The sequence below is a fragment of the Micropterus salmoides genome, unplaced genomic scaffold (assembly GCF_014851395.1).
Source record: "Micropterus salmoides isolate LMB-PRFRI ecotype aquatic unplaced genomic scaffold, ASM1485139v1 Ms_hic_scaffold_10, whole genome shotgun sequence".
Lineage (NCBI taxonomy): Eukaryota > Metazoa > Chordata > Actinopteri > Centrarchiformes > Centrarchidae > Micropterus > Micropterus salmoides.
This window is the reverse complement of record NW_024040041.1, coordinates 35313036-35328556: the sequence shown is the minus strand read 5'-3', so window position 1 is coordinate 35328556 and position 15521 is coordinate 35313036. Positions and strand designations below refer to the sequence as shown.

At 40.1% G+C, this 15521-nt stretch overlaps 1 protein-coding gene across 1 annotated transcript; it reads left to right on the top strand.

Annotated features, from left to right (window-relative positions):
- The first annotated feature begins 8172 nt into the window (after window positions 1-8172).
- On the top strand, window positions 8173-14907 carry LOC119896606 (DELTA-sagatoxin-Srs1a-like). The gene is made up of 3 exons (XM_038710100.1): window positions 8173-8413; window positions 12586-12665; window positions 13989-14907. The coding sequence occupies exons 2-3, from the start codon at window positions 12598-12600 to the stop codon at window positions 14416-14418; spliced, it is 498 nt and encodes a 165-aa protein (XP_038566028.1). The 5' UTR covers window positions 8173-8413; window positions 12586-12597; the 3' UTR covers window positions 14419-14907.
- Window positions 14908-15521: the final 614 nt, after the last annotated feature.

Here is a 15521-nt window from a genome sequence, read left to right as displayed (position 1 = left end):
TTAAATCAGCATACGAGGTGGGTTTGGTAGAAATACAATATCCAAAAACATGGAAATCGTTTTCATCAGAAGACTCAAAATTTGTCGTGTTTCATAAAAAATCCAACAAGAGGGCAGTTCTATCAGCAACACAGGGGTTCTATACAACAATGTCACAGATAATAACCGAACTAAACAGCTGTTTATCTGAAAAAAACATGGGTCACATTGAGCTTGATTACAACAACATTACCAACAGAGTAAGCATTTTACCAACGAGAGACGTAGAATTAACGTTTCAAGGAAAACAACACAAATGTTGGGGTTTATCCCCGGAGCGGCTTTTAAAACTCACGAGGGAATTGCAACATTTAGATCTCAGCCGCGAACAAACACAGTGTTGACACAGATGCCGTTTTTGGCGCCACATCCTGCCGTGGCCCCCCGACCAATAAAACGACCTCCTGGGAAAAGAGGAAGTTCCCCACCAAAGAGGTGTAGCCGAACAACAAATAATAAGACCCCACTAAGACTAGAAAAAATAAACAGGCAAGGAGAAGCAAGTCGACAAAACGTCAGAAGACAAGAGACATTTTCTAACGAGAGTGTCGTTGGTACGTAGCCTGTCACGAGAGTGTGTTAAGTCGGAGCTAGACCAGTTTATGGTGCCGTTAACACAAACAAGTATTGAGAAATGCGTCTATGTCGAATTCCCTCCTCTAGCAGCGGTATCAGACTCTGCACCCCTTGAATTTTTCATTCCAGCTAGTACAGAGGACTACCTGGATCTAAACAATACGTTTCTGTACACGCGCGCAAAAATCACCAAAGCTAACGGCGGAAACCTGGATCAAGCAGACGAAGTGGGCTTTATCAACTACCCTGGATGTACAACATTTTCACAGGTCGACATATCATTGGGGGACCAACTCATAACGCAATCATCAAACACATATCCTTACAGGGGTATAATAGAGTGCCTTTTGAACTATGGAAAGGACGCTCTGCAGACACAGTTTGGATCCGGACTATTCTTGCATGGATACAGCAGGTCATATGGACGACGCAATGGCTGGAGGACGCAATGAGGGACTAGTTAAAAGAATGGAGTACACACAAGGCGGCCGCGTAGTGGAGCTAATATCCCCTTTACATTTAAGATAAAGTTATGTCTCTATGTATTGAATATAAATAAAAAACCGATAACGATATACAATTAAAAAGTTATCCAATCGCTCAATCACATTTCAGGAGATACAAAAGGACTTGTTTCATTGTTTGCTAATTGATGTCCTCTGGGAACAAGAGGTGTAGATGTCGGTCCAGTAATAAGGGGAGAAGATTCTCCAGAAGTCTTTCTCTTAATCTCGTCAATTTTTCTTGTGACCTGTTGATTTGGTACAACTGATAAAGGTATATTCAATATAGCCAACGATTGCAGATATTCATCCCAACCTGTAGGTCTCTGGCTGTCAGACACGTTGTGAGAAGCAGTCACTCCTCTTATTAAATCATACATGAGACCCTTTAATAACATTACCGTTAAACACAAACTCCCCACGTTCAGTCCATGCAGATATGTTTTTTGAGGAGGACATTTTATCCAAAATATGCTGAGCTTTATTCCTGCTGGTTTTTGGCATGTTTTTTAAAACTTCTTCAAAAACAAAGTCTCTTCCTTCTTGATTCTTCTGCTCTTAAGTGTGAAAATCTTCAGCGACCGGCATTGACAAAGTTAGTGTGTTCTGGTCTTTTTCTCCTTGTTTTACCATGTTCAGAAATCTCTGCAATGCGATGGAATATTTTTTTGCTTTTTCATAAAGATCTTCAGTCTTTTGATCCAGAATGTCTTTTATAGTACGATCCAGGTCATTTTCAACTGTTTCTCGAACAGACTTGTGTGCCGGAGGTCTTCTTAAAAGATCAAGCTGTTGTTTAGGTACCAGAAACATTTTTTGTGCATACTCCATAGTCATCTAAGTTTGTCTTGAACCCATAAGATTCGTTATAACACCGCCAGACAACCGCCTGACTGTTTAAGCAGCGTCTTCTTTTTGAGATCAGGTGTCTTAGCTTTAAAATCAATCATAAAGTATCCGTAAGGAACACTCGTGGCATCCTCGAAACAATCCATAAAAAAATGACTCTTCCCAGGAAACATTTGTCTAGCCATTAGCATGACTTGGGATTTATCTCTGGGATTTTTAAACAAAACAAGATAATTGTTATTCAAATTAATAGTACGGCTAACTTTGCCTTGAAAAAACAAATTGTGAACTAGGTATAAACAACTTAAATTTCTATGATGCACATATTCTGTAAACACATTTTGGACCTCAATGTTATTGCTAGCATCACTCATTAAATCATCAATAATCAACAAATTGTTTTTTTATCTACAGGCAACAATGTATCATCACACAAAGAAGATGGCAAACCTTCAACGAAATTCACATTTCTAATTTTCAATAACTGGTTGTACAATGGTTGCCAACACGAAAAAATATATACAGTAGGCCTACAACATTTTCAGTCTGTTTTTAAATGAGCTTATTGGCATTTTAAATCAACATTTTCACAAAATGTTTTACCGCTGTTTGAAGGACCTGACACAATTAGACTAAAAGGATGTTGTAGTCTAAAATCAAAACCATCAGTCTCCCTAACAGACATCTCAAAAACCGTATGGTAAAGTTCTCAGATCAGGAAAAACTCTGCGACTTGAAATCTTTTGACAACTGTTTAGTTTTTTAGTTGGAAAGCCTTTTTATTTCTCACCATAGTGTCTGATTTTGTCATCACATGTCGCGGCGTCTCATCACTATTCACAAACTCGTGTACAATATCAATGAGTGAGTGCAATAAATTTTCTTCTGGGTTTGGCATTAACATATTGGCCAACTTGCATTTTATGATTGTTGAATTTTGTTGCTTTACATTATCTTCACCAGCAGATGGGGGTGTCATGCATTTTTGTGAATGAATCTTTGAGTACTGAACCATCTTTGAAACAATTATGGCAGAAAGCAATAATGCGTCAGAACGTTTCACTTGGCCATCACTAGGTGTGAGTGTTATGACAAAATTGTTGCAACCGTGTGCATTACATGCAGTTCAGTTTCTGTATTATGCAATGCAGCAGTTCTTGTGAAATGAAACAGTCCCTTCACTCCTGGTTTCCACAGTAAACCTTCACAAGAATGACAGTTACTAACAAATAACATCATATTCTAAGCAGACGTGTTTAAAACAGCATAAATCACAGAGTAACATTTGTATTTCAAACAAATGGGAGTCTTATTAGCAAATTTTAACAAATTTCACCTCCACATTCTGCAGACCGTTTTTGTAAGTCTTCTTAAACTAAGCTAAGATGAACTCATACTTTCATTCTTACTTTTTTCACATTCCCAAGCCATCATCTTTGGAGGTTCATTAACTCTAAGATGAACTCTTACTTTCTTCACTGACACCCGTTAGTATGTCGGCTAATGTTGTGATTAGTCTTTTCTATTACCACAATGGTGTGTTTTTGTGTATATGGATAGCATACTGTCTGTGTTGCTTGTTTGTTTTGATGAGTATGAGTCGTAATCTTTTTAATTAAAAATAGGATTCTGAGTAACAATGTGGGAAACATTTGATCACATTTTGCTCTTAACTGTGGCAATAAATGCATCTTAGATTCGGGCCAGCGACATTTTGATAAGTAACATTGAGCTTTCTATTATTTTTTTAAATAAAAATAGGTTTCTCAATAAAACTTCTGGATAAACCATCTAGTCCGGCGTGTACTGGGACTGAAATTCAGCCAGGGACTTGGAGAGGGAGAGGCTTTTTATGCGAGCGCTCTTTAGGTGGCGGGCATTTTTTGCAGTTATTTTAATACGTATTATTTGTTGTACACAGTGTGTCAGATGAAGACCTTCAAGAAACGTCAGAATGACAATTGTTTGTCTTACATGAGCTTGCGAGGACGCATGGAGGCGAGCGACCCAGGAAATGGCTGGGAGAGAAGTCCCGTCACATGGCCTGTGAAGGTTACGATGATAAGTTGTAGATAACTGTAGGTAATATCATGAATTTCATAGGATCCTTAAATGTCCCCCCCGCCAGTTGCACCTCAGGAGACCAGTCTGTTCTCTGCACCTCCATCACTGTCTGGTTTGGATCTGCCACCAAAAAGGACAGGAGCAGACTACAACGGACAGTCAGGACTGCAGAAAAGATCATCGGTGCCAACCTGCCCTCCATTCAGGACATTTCCAGAGGCAGGAAACATCACTGCAGATCCATCTCACCCCGGACACAACCTGTTCCAGCTCCTCCCCTCTGGGAGGCGCTACAGAGCACTGTACGCCAAAACCAACAGACTCAGGAACAGTTTCTTCCCACAAACATTGTGAGCATTGAACAATCCAAAGTCAAATTCCTGGTATGTGTTCACATACTTGACAAATAAAACTGATTCTGATTCTGTCTGTTGTGGTCCTGTGATCCTGTGCAGGCTTTGTCACATTTGGTCTGCTACTGCGAGGATAATCAGCTGTTCTTCCTGTCTCCCTGTATCACTGTATGAGGCGTCTCGCAGTACGGACATTGCAATCTATTGCCCTGCAACATGGGCAGTCCTAACACCTCTCGCAGCATGCCTAGTGGAGCGGTAGACTAGCCACCTCTAGAGCCCACTAAAGCGTACACACTGAACCTTTGAATAAAAGTTCAGGTTACACAGTTAGATTTGGAGAAAAGGCTCTGCAGCGACGAGGACTCTGCTGAGAGAACTGACCCTTACGATTATTTAATTATATATTTAATATTTAATATTTAATTAAATTACTAGATATTCATATTTATCTCAGCGAGGCAAGAAACCATTGCCATTCATTCCTTAATCAAAGAAGTCAAAACTACATGCACACAGACAGAACCAGTGTCTCCACAAGAACTAAGCTGCACATCACATGTACATGTTAGTGCTTAAACTTTTATAACCTCAGATCCCTGTGCACATACGAATCACCACATGCTCCTCCAGTGACTCTAAGTTTGGCACTTTTAAATGTCAGATCTCTTTTAAATAAGACCTTTCTTGTTAATGATTTGATCTTAGATGATAATATTGATTTTATGTTTTTAACCGAGACATGGCTTAACACAGATGGCCCAGCCACACTTATTGAGGCCTCACCACCAAACTACCACTTTGCATACTCCACTAGGAAAGGCGAGAAGGGTGGGGGTACAGCAACCATCCTGTCAACCTCATTTGTTTTTAAGGATACTGCTTTTGGTGAATACACATCCTTTGAATAGCACGCACTTAATCTTAGCAGCAACCCTCCAATACTGTGTATAGTAGTTTACAGGCCTCCCAAACGAAGTCCTTCTTTTATGTCAGATTTGTCAGATTTACTCTCAATCATCCACACAAATTTTAACAGAGTTTTAGGCGATTTTAACTTGCACATTGACAATACTTCAGACTTTTATCCTGGGGAATTTTTAAACTTGTTTAACTGTATGAATTTTATCCAGCACGCTACAGAACCCCTACAGAAAATTGTTAACCTGGGAGTTATTTTTGACTCAGATCTCAGTTTTGAGTCGCATATTAGAAATATTTCTAAGACCGCTTTTTATCATCTCAAGAACATTTGCTAGAGTACGACCCTTTCCCTCTCAAGCAAATATCCAGACACTTACCCATGCTTTTATTACCTCCGGGATTGATTACTGTAACGCTCTGCTTTCTCGTCTTCCAGAAAACAAAATCTCTAAACTGCAGCTGGTTCAAAAGGCTGCTTTCTGACCAGAAAGAGAACACACCTTACCCCTATCCTAAAGTCTCTGCATTGGCTTCCAGTTAATTTTAGAATTGATTTTAAGATCCTTTTACTACTTTATAAGTCATTTAATGGTATTGGTCCAGAATACTTAACAGATTTACTGTCACTTTATGAACCTTCTAGAACCCTCAGGTCCTCTGGTAGTAGCTTTCTAATTATTCCAAAAGCCTCAACTAAAACTTATGGTGAGGCGTCCTTTCAATGTTATGGCCCGCGTTTGTGGAACTCCCTTCCTGCTGAGCTGAGAGCAGCAGGAAATCTGGAAATGTTTAAAGGCAAACTAAAGACATACCTATTTAACCAAGCTTTTAACTGAGCTGTATTTATTTGATTTAGTTTAAACGTTATTTATTTATCATACTTTTGCTATTCATGGGCTGCTTTTCTACTGCTTTTTGTTCTGGGGTCCTGGGGTTTTGGGGTTTTGGGGTTTTAGGGTTTTCGGGTGGCGGGGATGTTTTTACTATTGTTCTGAAATGGCTCTGTAGTGTGAAGCACTTTATACTACATGTATTTGTATGGAAATTGCTATATAAATAAAGACTGACTGATTGATTTCATAGTCAAATACAGGTATATTGTAAAAGTGATTGCAGTAAGAACTGTTCCAGAAACAGATTTTCTGATGTCAAATTTGATAACAGATGGAAAAAAAAAAGGTCATGACAAACAAATCTTTGTGAAAGACGTCTCTAGATTTAACACCTTCCTGATGATGACCAAAAAGTCTGTTTCTCAATGATATTGTTTTGGGTCATGTGATCACTGCAAAAGGGAAAAAGAAAAAGCCCTCTCACCCCAAAGCAAATTGAAGCAATTCAGACCATCCTGCAATGAGAGACAAAGAAACAGGTAAGTTAACTTTTTATGGATGACAGTGCTCACATTAAGGCACCATGGGCAGAAACCGCACATGGGGAAGGCCTGAGATTTTATGTTGATTTAAAGCTGGCTTTTTAATGTCCACCGACCCTTAAATCTACCAGACTGTAACAAAACTTTAACTTGACCGTTGATGAAAAAAGTCATGTACCCCGACTTCAGTGTTGACCACGGGGGATGACTGAGACCTGTTTTTCATCCAAACTGGACTCTGTTGCAGCCAAACTGCCTGAGAGCTGTGGCAGCTGCTGAAAAAGCAATCACTGCATCACATTGTGGGTTACTCAGACTTGACATTGTTGGTCCTGCATGCAGTGTCAATGATTTGTGTGAATGACAAAAAACATCTCATTTTTCCACAGCCAGGTGTCTGAGGTTCAACGCCGTGCTGCTTGACATGCCTAACATCACTGTTAAGAGATGCACTGTACTAAATCCTGCTACTCTCCTGCCAACTCTAGATGAAGGACAGCCGCATGATTATGTTGCAGTGATTGCCGAAGCCTGCTCCCCAAGAGCAGACTTACAGGAGACTGCTCTAACAAACCCAGACATAGAGTTGTTTGTGGACGACTCAGCATCACGTGATCCAGCAACTGGTAAAAATAGAGCAGGTTCTGCAGTAACAACTTTGCATGAGACAATTTTGGCAAAACCGCTCCCTTCAAACTATTCTGCACAGGAACTTTCTGACATCCACAGGCAAACTGATTGTTGAACTTCTTGGCGCTGTGCTGTTGCCTAAAATGATTGCTGTGTGTAAATGTGACGCTCACACTAACAAACCTAGAGATCCTATCTCACAGGGGAATGCCAGAGCCACCTTGCAGCAAAGGCTGCAGCAAAACAAACACTAACCACCCAATGCACTGTTTTAACTGACCCGCCAATGACTCCTACAGCTGACTTGCAGGAATTGCAGGCGAGAGTGAGTCCAGAGGAGAGAGCTGTTTGGAAAAGAGCAGGCTGCACCATTTCTGACAAAGTGTGCTATGGGCCTGATGGGAAGTAAGTATCTGTTTCCTTATTATGCTAAGTTGGCACACGGTAAAGACCATGTATCACGAGGGGAGTATGACAGGAACTGAACAGATACTGGTTTACAAAGGGGTTCTACAACTTCTCCCAGAAACCTTGTCAAAGTTGCATGATTTGTGAAAATAACAATGTGGGGCGGCCGATTCAGATCCCACAGGCGGCACACCCACCCCCAGACAAACCATTTGAGCATCTGCAAATGGACTTCACTGAACTGACACCGTCACAGGGGAAGAAATATTGTCTAGTCAGAGTAGATATGTTCTCTAAATGGATAGAGGCATTTCCATGGTTAACGTCAGGGTAAGGATCCAGGGAATGCATTACGTCAGTGACGGTCCTCACAAAGATAGAAGTACAAGGTTGTGTGTGTGGGTGGGGAGGGGTGGAGTCTATAAAGTGTTTGCCAGGACCTTTAAGAGTATAGATATCTTTCAGAGCTCTTTTCCTTTTTGCTCAGACCTTTTGTCAGCTTTTACATTTCTGCAGCCTTTTCAGACTCAGGAAATCTGTTTGGTTTCTTTCCTCTTTTTATTCTCTTCTATCTCAAAGTGTTTCTGGACGTAGGCTTTGTTTGTTTTTAAGCTTTGCTAAATAAAAGGTTGATGATTCTCTGGACCTGATCCTTTCATCCCCTCATCCAAGGCTTCCTTCACAACATTTCAGTAAGGCCCCTTGTTTTCTAACAAGTCTCTAAAATGTCAGGAATGCTAATCTCTGTTCCTCAAGAGAGGGAGCAGCTGTAGAGGTGTTAGGACAGGAACCTGAGGCAGAGGAGAAGCCTAGTGCGAGGGGGGACATTTCTGTTCTTGGAGCCAGTGGTGGACAGTAACTAGTACATTTACTCATGTACTGTACTTAGTAGTAGATTAAAGGTATGTACTTTTTTACTTTCTACTTCTGCTCCATCTCAGTGGGAGATGTTGTACTTTTTACTTCTCTACATTTATCTGACAGCTTCAGTTACTTTACAAATTAAGCTTTTTACACACAAATCATATGAAGAAATATCTTTTGTTCAATTTATTTAAGTTAAATTAAACTGGAGTTGTTCCAATTCCGATACCAGTATCAGAAATGCCTCCGATACTGCAGAAAATGCTGGCATCGGTATCAGCGAGTACTTGAGTCCAGGCACCGATCCAATACCACGTAATTTATTGGAAATAGGAATCTATTTACTGCACTTTATATTTTTATAATTATTCCTATATTTATTTAGTTTAGTTGCTGTTGCACTACTGTTTTATACTGTTCTATTTAAAAATTTAAATGCCTTTATTTTACAATATTGTGGCTGCTCTTTAATAAAAAAAAAAAATGACTCCTATATTTATTTAAGTTGCTGTTGCAATACTGTTTATACTGTTCTATTTAAAAATAAATGGCTTCCGTTTGCTGTATTCATTCACGTTTTACAAAGGGTTTGACCTGAGCAAGGCCCTACCACAATGATAATCATATCACAGTCATGCAGGCGTAGTACGATCTTTTTCTTTTTTTTAACACACTGGTATCGGTATCAGTACTCGATATCAGCCGATACCCACAGCATGAGTACCTGACTCGGTATTGGGAGGGAAAAAATGGTATCTGTAAATTATACTCCCCAATATATTATATTGTTTTTAGTACAGCAGAAACGACAGTTAGTTGATTGGCAGAACTTACTTGGCTATGAGGAAGCGCCCAGTAACGTTGCAACTTTGGACAATCTTTAGAAACAATGATGATTTAAAAAATACTTTATGAAATGACAGAAATACACCATATCTGGAAACATCAGGACTCTGTCTATATGTGTATGTGCAATTTGCTCTGGTCGCAGCAGAAGTGAACTTTTAAACAGTTTTTAATAACAACAACATTCTTTACACACTACTAGATGATGCCTGAACATTTGGCCAAGCTGACTTGCTGTGACGTGGCTAGCGCACTCAGTTCTGATTTAGAGTGTGTGCTGTGTATTAAAGTAAAACCTCACAAAGACTGTAATCTATGTCATCTAGGTTGATCATTTATTCTCACGTTCACTTACAGAAACATATGGTATAGGAACTGTTATAACCTTAAAGGAAAGTACTAGCAAACAGGAAACACCTTAGGAGTTGTGTAATCCCTCATGGGGAAAGATTAATGGTTTTGCTTGTTACATTCTGGGGAACAGTATTCTAGCTGCTAAGTCGTCAAATGAATGGTTGTGTGTGTGGTTTCTCAGATTCGCTAACTCTATGTTAGTGCAGCCAGTAGGAAGTGCGTATTTAGATTCCTCTTAAAACAGACAAAGAGAGGTCTCTGGAACCGCAGGAAAAAAGCCACGGCAGCTATTCATGTAAAAAGATTTGCTGCTTTGCCTTTCGATTATGTTAATGTCATTTTAATTACTTTGAGTTTTGGACTGACAGAACCAGCACGTGAAGGTGTGATTTCAGTCCAGCATTTTGATAATCAGCTTTTCAGATTTTACTCAAGGCGCCGCCGCTGCTTTCATCAGATGCAGTCGGTGAGATCGGCTGAATGGGTTTAGTGCAGTTTAGTGTCTTGTTTAGTCTGATTTACTACAAATTAAATAAAACTTGGTGATACACTTGAGTTTCATCTGTTATCTGTCTTCATTTTGAAGACTTCAAAATCAGATCAGTCCAATAAGCTGCAGCGTCCAATCAGTAACTGATATCCAATTAGGGGGCATGTTGGTCAATAAAAGACTTCCGCAAAGGCTGTAAGGTAAGTTTATCATCCCCGAGGGGCAATTTGCATTACAGCCAGCAGTAACAAATATATTTATCAGACCACAACAATAAACACAACCACAGTACAATATAGTGTACTTGTGTATCCTGCTGCTAAATCACTGTCACACCGTTACATCAGCCACTGTTGATGTAAAAACAGACACTGGTTTTGCCAGAGAGATCTGTTTCGTGGTCCGCTCTGTAGAGTTGGAAGCCAGCCAGCTGTACCGCAGAGTCCGGTATCAATCCACATAGCCACGTCTCTGTAAGAACTGAAGATGAATAAAAGTCCACCAGTACCTGAAGTTCATCTAGTTTATTGCACAGTGAGCACACGGAGAGAAATATTCCCGGTATTGGCGTCCTCTTCTGTGTAAGGGGTGGTGATAGAGCAGTGGATAAGACACATGTCTTTGGTATGAGAAACCCGGGTTCAAATCCACTGTGAGACCCCAGTTTGTGCGACCTCTGACATATATAGCAATTGTAAGTCACTTTGGATAAAATATATAGTATATATTTGCACCAGTGTACCAGAACTCCTCCTCCTCTAGCATTTCACCACATGAACAACAGCATTGACCAGAACATCCAATAATTCCACTGATGACACGAGAAAAGTTTGAATCAAGTCTCCTGATGTTTATGAGCTCTTCTCTGCTGAAAGGGCTCCATGTATTACAGCACAGAGCTAAGTTAGCAAAACAAATGCACCAATAATTGGTTTATTGAACCAGGGTAACATCACATAAGATCATATACATACACAAGACAAGGACATACTTAAATGAATAAAGACAAAGGGAATCCAAAGAGCTAGGAATTGTCCCTTTGTTGCCAGGCCAAATCCAACAAACCCAGTCTCATCCTCCGAGATGCATCCAGATAGTCCAAAAAGGGGTCCCATGTTCGGTAAGAAAGAAATGGTCAGTCCAGTTACCTGACTACAGACTTGCCTCTCATTCCCTGGTGCTGGCAGTAAGTCAGCCTGCCGAGTGAAGACAGACTCTGGGTGAGCACTGAACGATTAGTTCATTCCCGCTCCACAGTAGCCGAGCTGTCACGTGACAAATGAACGACTCAAACCCAGAGACCCAGAGTCCTGAACTAATCAATTCTGTTTCCTGTGCTGACGGAGACCTTGCAGCTGCCGTGTGACGAGTGAACGTAAGAGTCCAAGATCCTTAACGCATGCGTGAAAATGAACGAATTACTCCCTCAGACGACCCGTTCCTCCTGAGTCACATACAAGATCAAATGAACGAAACGTTCTTTGAATGACACAACACTAGTTCCAACCTGATGCCTGCTAGGATTTCACTTGGTTGGCTTTCGTCTTTTACTGGAACAGCAGCATTTCCAGCAGACTCCAGGGAAATTTTTGACTACAAGTTTTTGGCGAGCCATCGATTATTCAGACAAAGATTCTTAAAGTGGTGAGGGGTTGGATCGGGCTTTAGCTGGCCTAGCCCAGTGTGGTGGTGTAAGCTCAAGAACAAAAGAACATGGGGATCTTACGAACGTGGTTTACTTCAGCAGGCTAACAGCAGTACAGCAACATGGTGTGTAGTAGCTTCACCGTATCTATATTCAGTAGTAAAACAGTCTTGATACTACGACAGTGCCGCCTAGTGGTATAAATTAGTAGTTGCATATAAACGATGAACACAACACACGGCCTTTTCTCTTCATCACTCCACAGCAGGTAGGACGTTCTGCTCACTGAGAGGCTGTCCAGCAGCATGACGGACTCATGAGCTTCATCTTCATCAGTTCCCCCCGATCCTATATATTCTTTAGAAGTATTGAATGTTTGAATAAGGTCACATTAATACATCTATATTAATCTATCTATATTAAAGGCAAAATACCAAGTGCTTCACAGAGTTTGGCTCAATTTAAAGTTCTCAGCTGGTTTCAAGACATTGTGATTTAGGTTGTGGCCGTGTCCTACGGGACTAGGCTAAATGCTTTTCCCAGAAGACTAACATTCCCATTTGGAGGGTTGCAGATGGCAGTAAATCTGACAGAACAGAATCAGTACAGGCATTTACTCACATGAAGTCTGAACAGTCTGTCTGCTGCTCTGTCTCCCTCTGCAGGCAGAAGACATCATGGGAAACCGCCAGTGCACCGTTGAGATTGAGAATAAGTGCTCTGAGTACACCCTGTGTAACCCGAAGTAAGTCTGCTTTAGTTTCTCTCTGAGTGTCTTTAAACCTTTGCTAAATGTTTTTATGAGAGGATTAAGATCAGCTGCTAACGGCTACATGTTTTGTTGTGAATTTTTTGGAGCATTATAGCCTAAATTGTTATCATTTATTACTAGAGCAATGGTGGTCTACATTGTCATCATTTAAATTGTTATTTTATAGTGTAAAGTTTAACTACTGAGTGTTTAATGAGTGTGTTCAAACTCATATTTTATTCTTATACTCTGTGTGTTTATCATACATTATTCCTATACTCTGTGTATTCATGAACGTGTGCTTTTTAATGAGCAGAGAAGCTGCTCAGGCCGCGCAGGCAAAACCTAGCCAACCGTAACCCGCTCATTAGAAGCAAGGCACATGCAGAAAGTCACGTACGCCAGGGCTGAGATCATCGCGAACTGAAGCCAAGAATGAGATCATGACATGTTGTGATTTATGGCGCCTGGTACGGCTAGGTACTGCATGCAACCAAGCTTTGCGCTGCCGAAAGAAACCTTGTATGAGACAAAGCACTCTCATGGTTGGCATTGTTAAATCATGTAATTGTTCATTGAATCACGTTATACATGTATGAAATATGTTATTCCTTATTAATTCTTTTAAAAAATGTTTAAGTTTTAATGGTGTCAAACTATGCCTATATAACTTTTAAAAAAAGACGGTGGGACTGAAGTTGAAACATTTTCTAATCCAATAATGTAAAAAATATAAAGAGAGATAAATGGTAACAATAATTACATATAATAATAGTTAAAAGGTGAAAATTGTAACATTAATGAAAGGGTTAATTTGGTAAAACAGTACAAGAAAAAGGCCACTAGATGGCAGTAGAGGATAAGAAATTCACCAAAGGGGAGGAGTGGTCAGCGAACACCATAGGTGGAGTTAAGGAGTAACGCCCACCTGAAAGGAGGGACAAGGTGGAGCTTAAGGTGAATATAAGGCGATGTTCGCTGACCACCAACTCGGTTCCATCCTGAGGCCTGCAGGGATGTTGCTCGGGTTTATCTGTCCTTTATTGGAATAAACTCTTTTGCACCGACTCTTGACCGTCTCCAGTGAAGTTTTTGACTACGCCGTCTTTTGACTAAAGAAGAAATCTAATAGAGTAATTTTATTGAGTTTATTACGTTGGTTAGGGTAGGGACCAGGTCTTTTACTGGCCCAGCCGGTCCTTATTTCCGACCCGACAGTTTCCCTTTTAATAGAACTAAGCTAACAGTTTTCCCCTGCTTCCAGTGTTTGTTCACACAGTGTTAAAGTCGTGACGTCTCTTCTCTCTGTCTCCTCAGGGTGTTCACTTATGGTGGATCCTATGAGAAGCCTTTGTCACCAACTCTTGGTCCCTCTGAATCTTGCAGCGCTCTGTTCATCAATACTCCAAACACAACATATGGAGCTGTTGGCGTCCTCACCTATGAGCTGCAGAACAAATCCACAAAGGAATCTGATGGGAATATGGCCGTCATGTACTCTGTTCCTTATGACTACAACCAGTACTCTAACTTGTACGCAGTGGGAGTCTTTAGTATGAATATAGAGTGTGATTACAACCTTTATAACATGATGTATAATGAGGCAGAGATAGATTTTGTCAGACGTAAAGCTAAAGACAGTCTGACTTACAAAGGCAAAGCTGTCACCATCAGAGCCACCATGTCCGACAGCTACACATCTGTCATCAAGGTGCAGGTGTTTTCACATTCTTCCATGAACAAGTAATCCCAGTTGGCCCACTAGTACGGTCATTTCACTTTTGTGAGTTTATCTTTCTGCTGTCTCCTTAGATACCGTATTCTGGAACTGACTGTGTGTAATGACAATAAAGATTAATCTAATCTACTAAATATCTGTGTGAACACATTTACAAAACAAATTTTATACAGCAAAATAAAAAACTAGAAAAATTACATTTCAAGCAGAAATAGTTGGATAAAATTGTCAGCAGCTTTCTGTCTGTAACACGAGCTCAGACTAGGAATGAGTATCACTATAAGGGTACATGTCTGTTCTGAATCACTCTGAACAGAAACAACAGGTCTCAGTTTCTGAAATGGAAAAACAAACTGTGGAACAGTGTGCAAAATATTAAATAAATACAAAATATTTATTAAATGAAAACAAAATAACCCAAAACAACATATGTGCATGTTTGTTGAAATGGAAATCTGTCCTTTAGTGAGTCTTCTGAAATAAAGAGTCCAATCCAGACGTCTTTTAAGGGTTTTATTCTGAAGGGTCAGACAGACATACAGAGTGCAACCTGAAATGAAGGCCCAGCAAGGACAGTCAGATAAGGAAACTTCTTTCCCATGGAAAACTTCACCTAGCTGTAACATAATAAAATAATCAAATACCACACAGTGAAACACTCTATTCTGATGAAGCATGCAGGGTGAAACAGTAAATACAGTAAAATATCAAGTTTCCATCACAGAAGAGAAAATAAAAACAACCACGATGTGGGCTGGTTATAAATAAATAGCTAGACTTTGTGTAGCTACTGTTAAATGTTAGAGGATATTATATGCACATGCAGTATTGCTGTCTAATAAATGTTTTAAATACTTAAGATGTTATTTTACTAATGACTATCTATCTTAAAATATAGGAGGTGAGCTAAAGTTTAACAGAATGGAGCTCTTTTTTTTGTCTGACAATCAGTCCGCCGACCCTTATGGGGGTCTGGGGGCGACTATATTAAGGACTGTCACCTCTCTGTGATCGCCATCTTTTTTTTTTCACACGTAAACTCGTCCCGATTCACCAACTCTAGCATTTGCTCTTTGTAACGTTTAGTTCCTGATAGCAGTATTGCATCATAT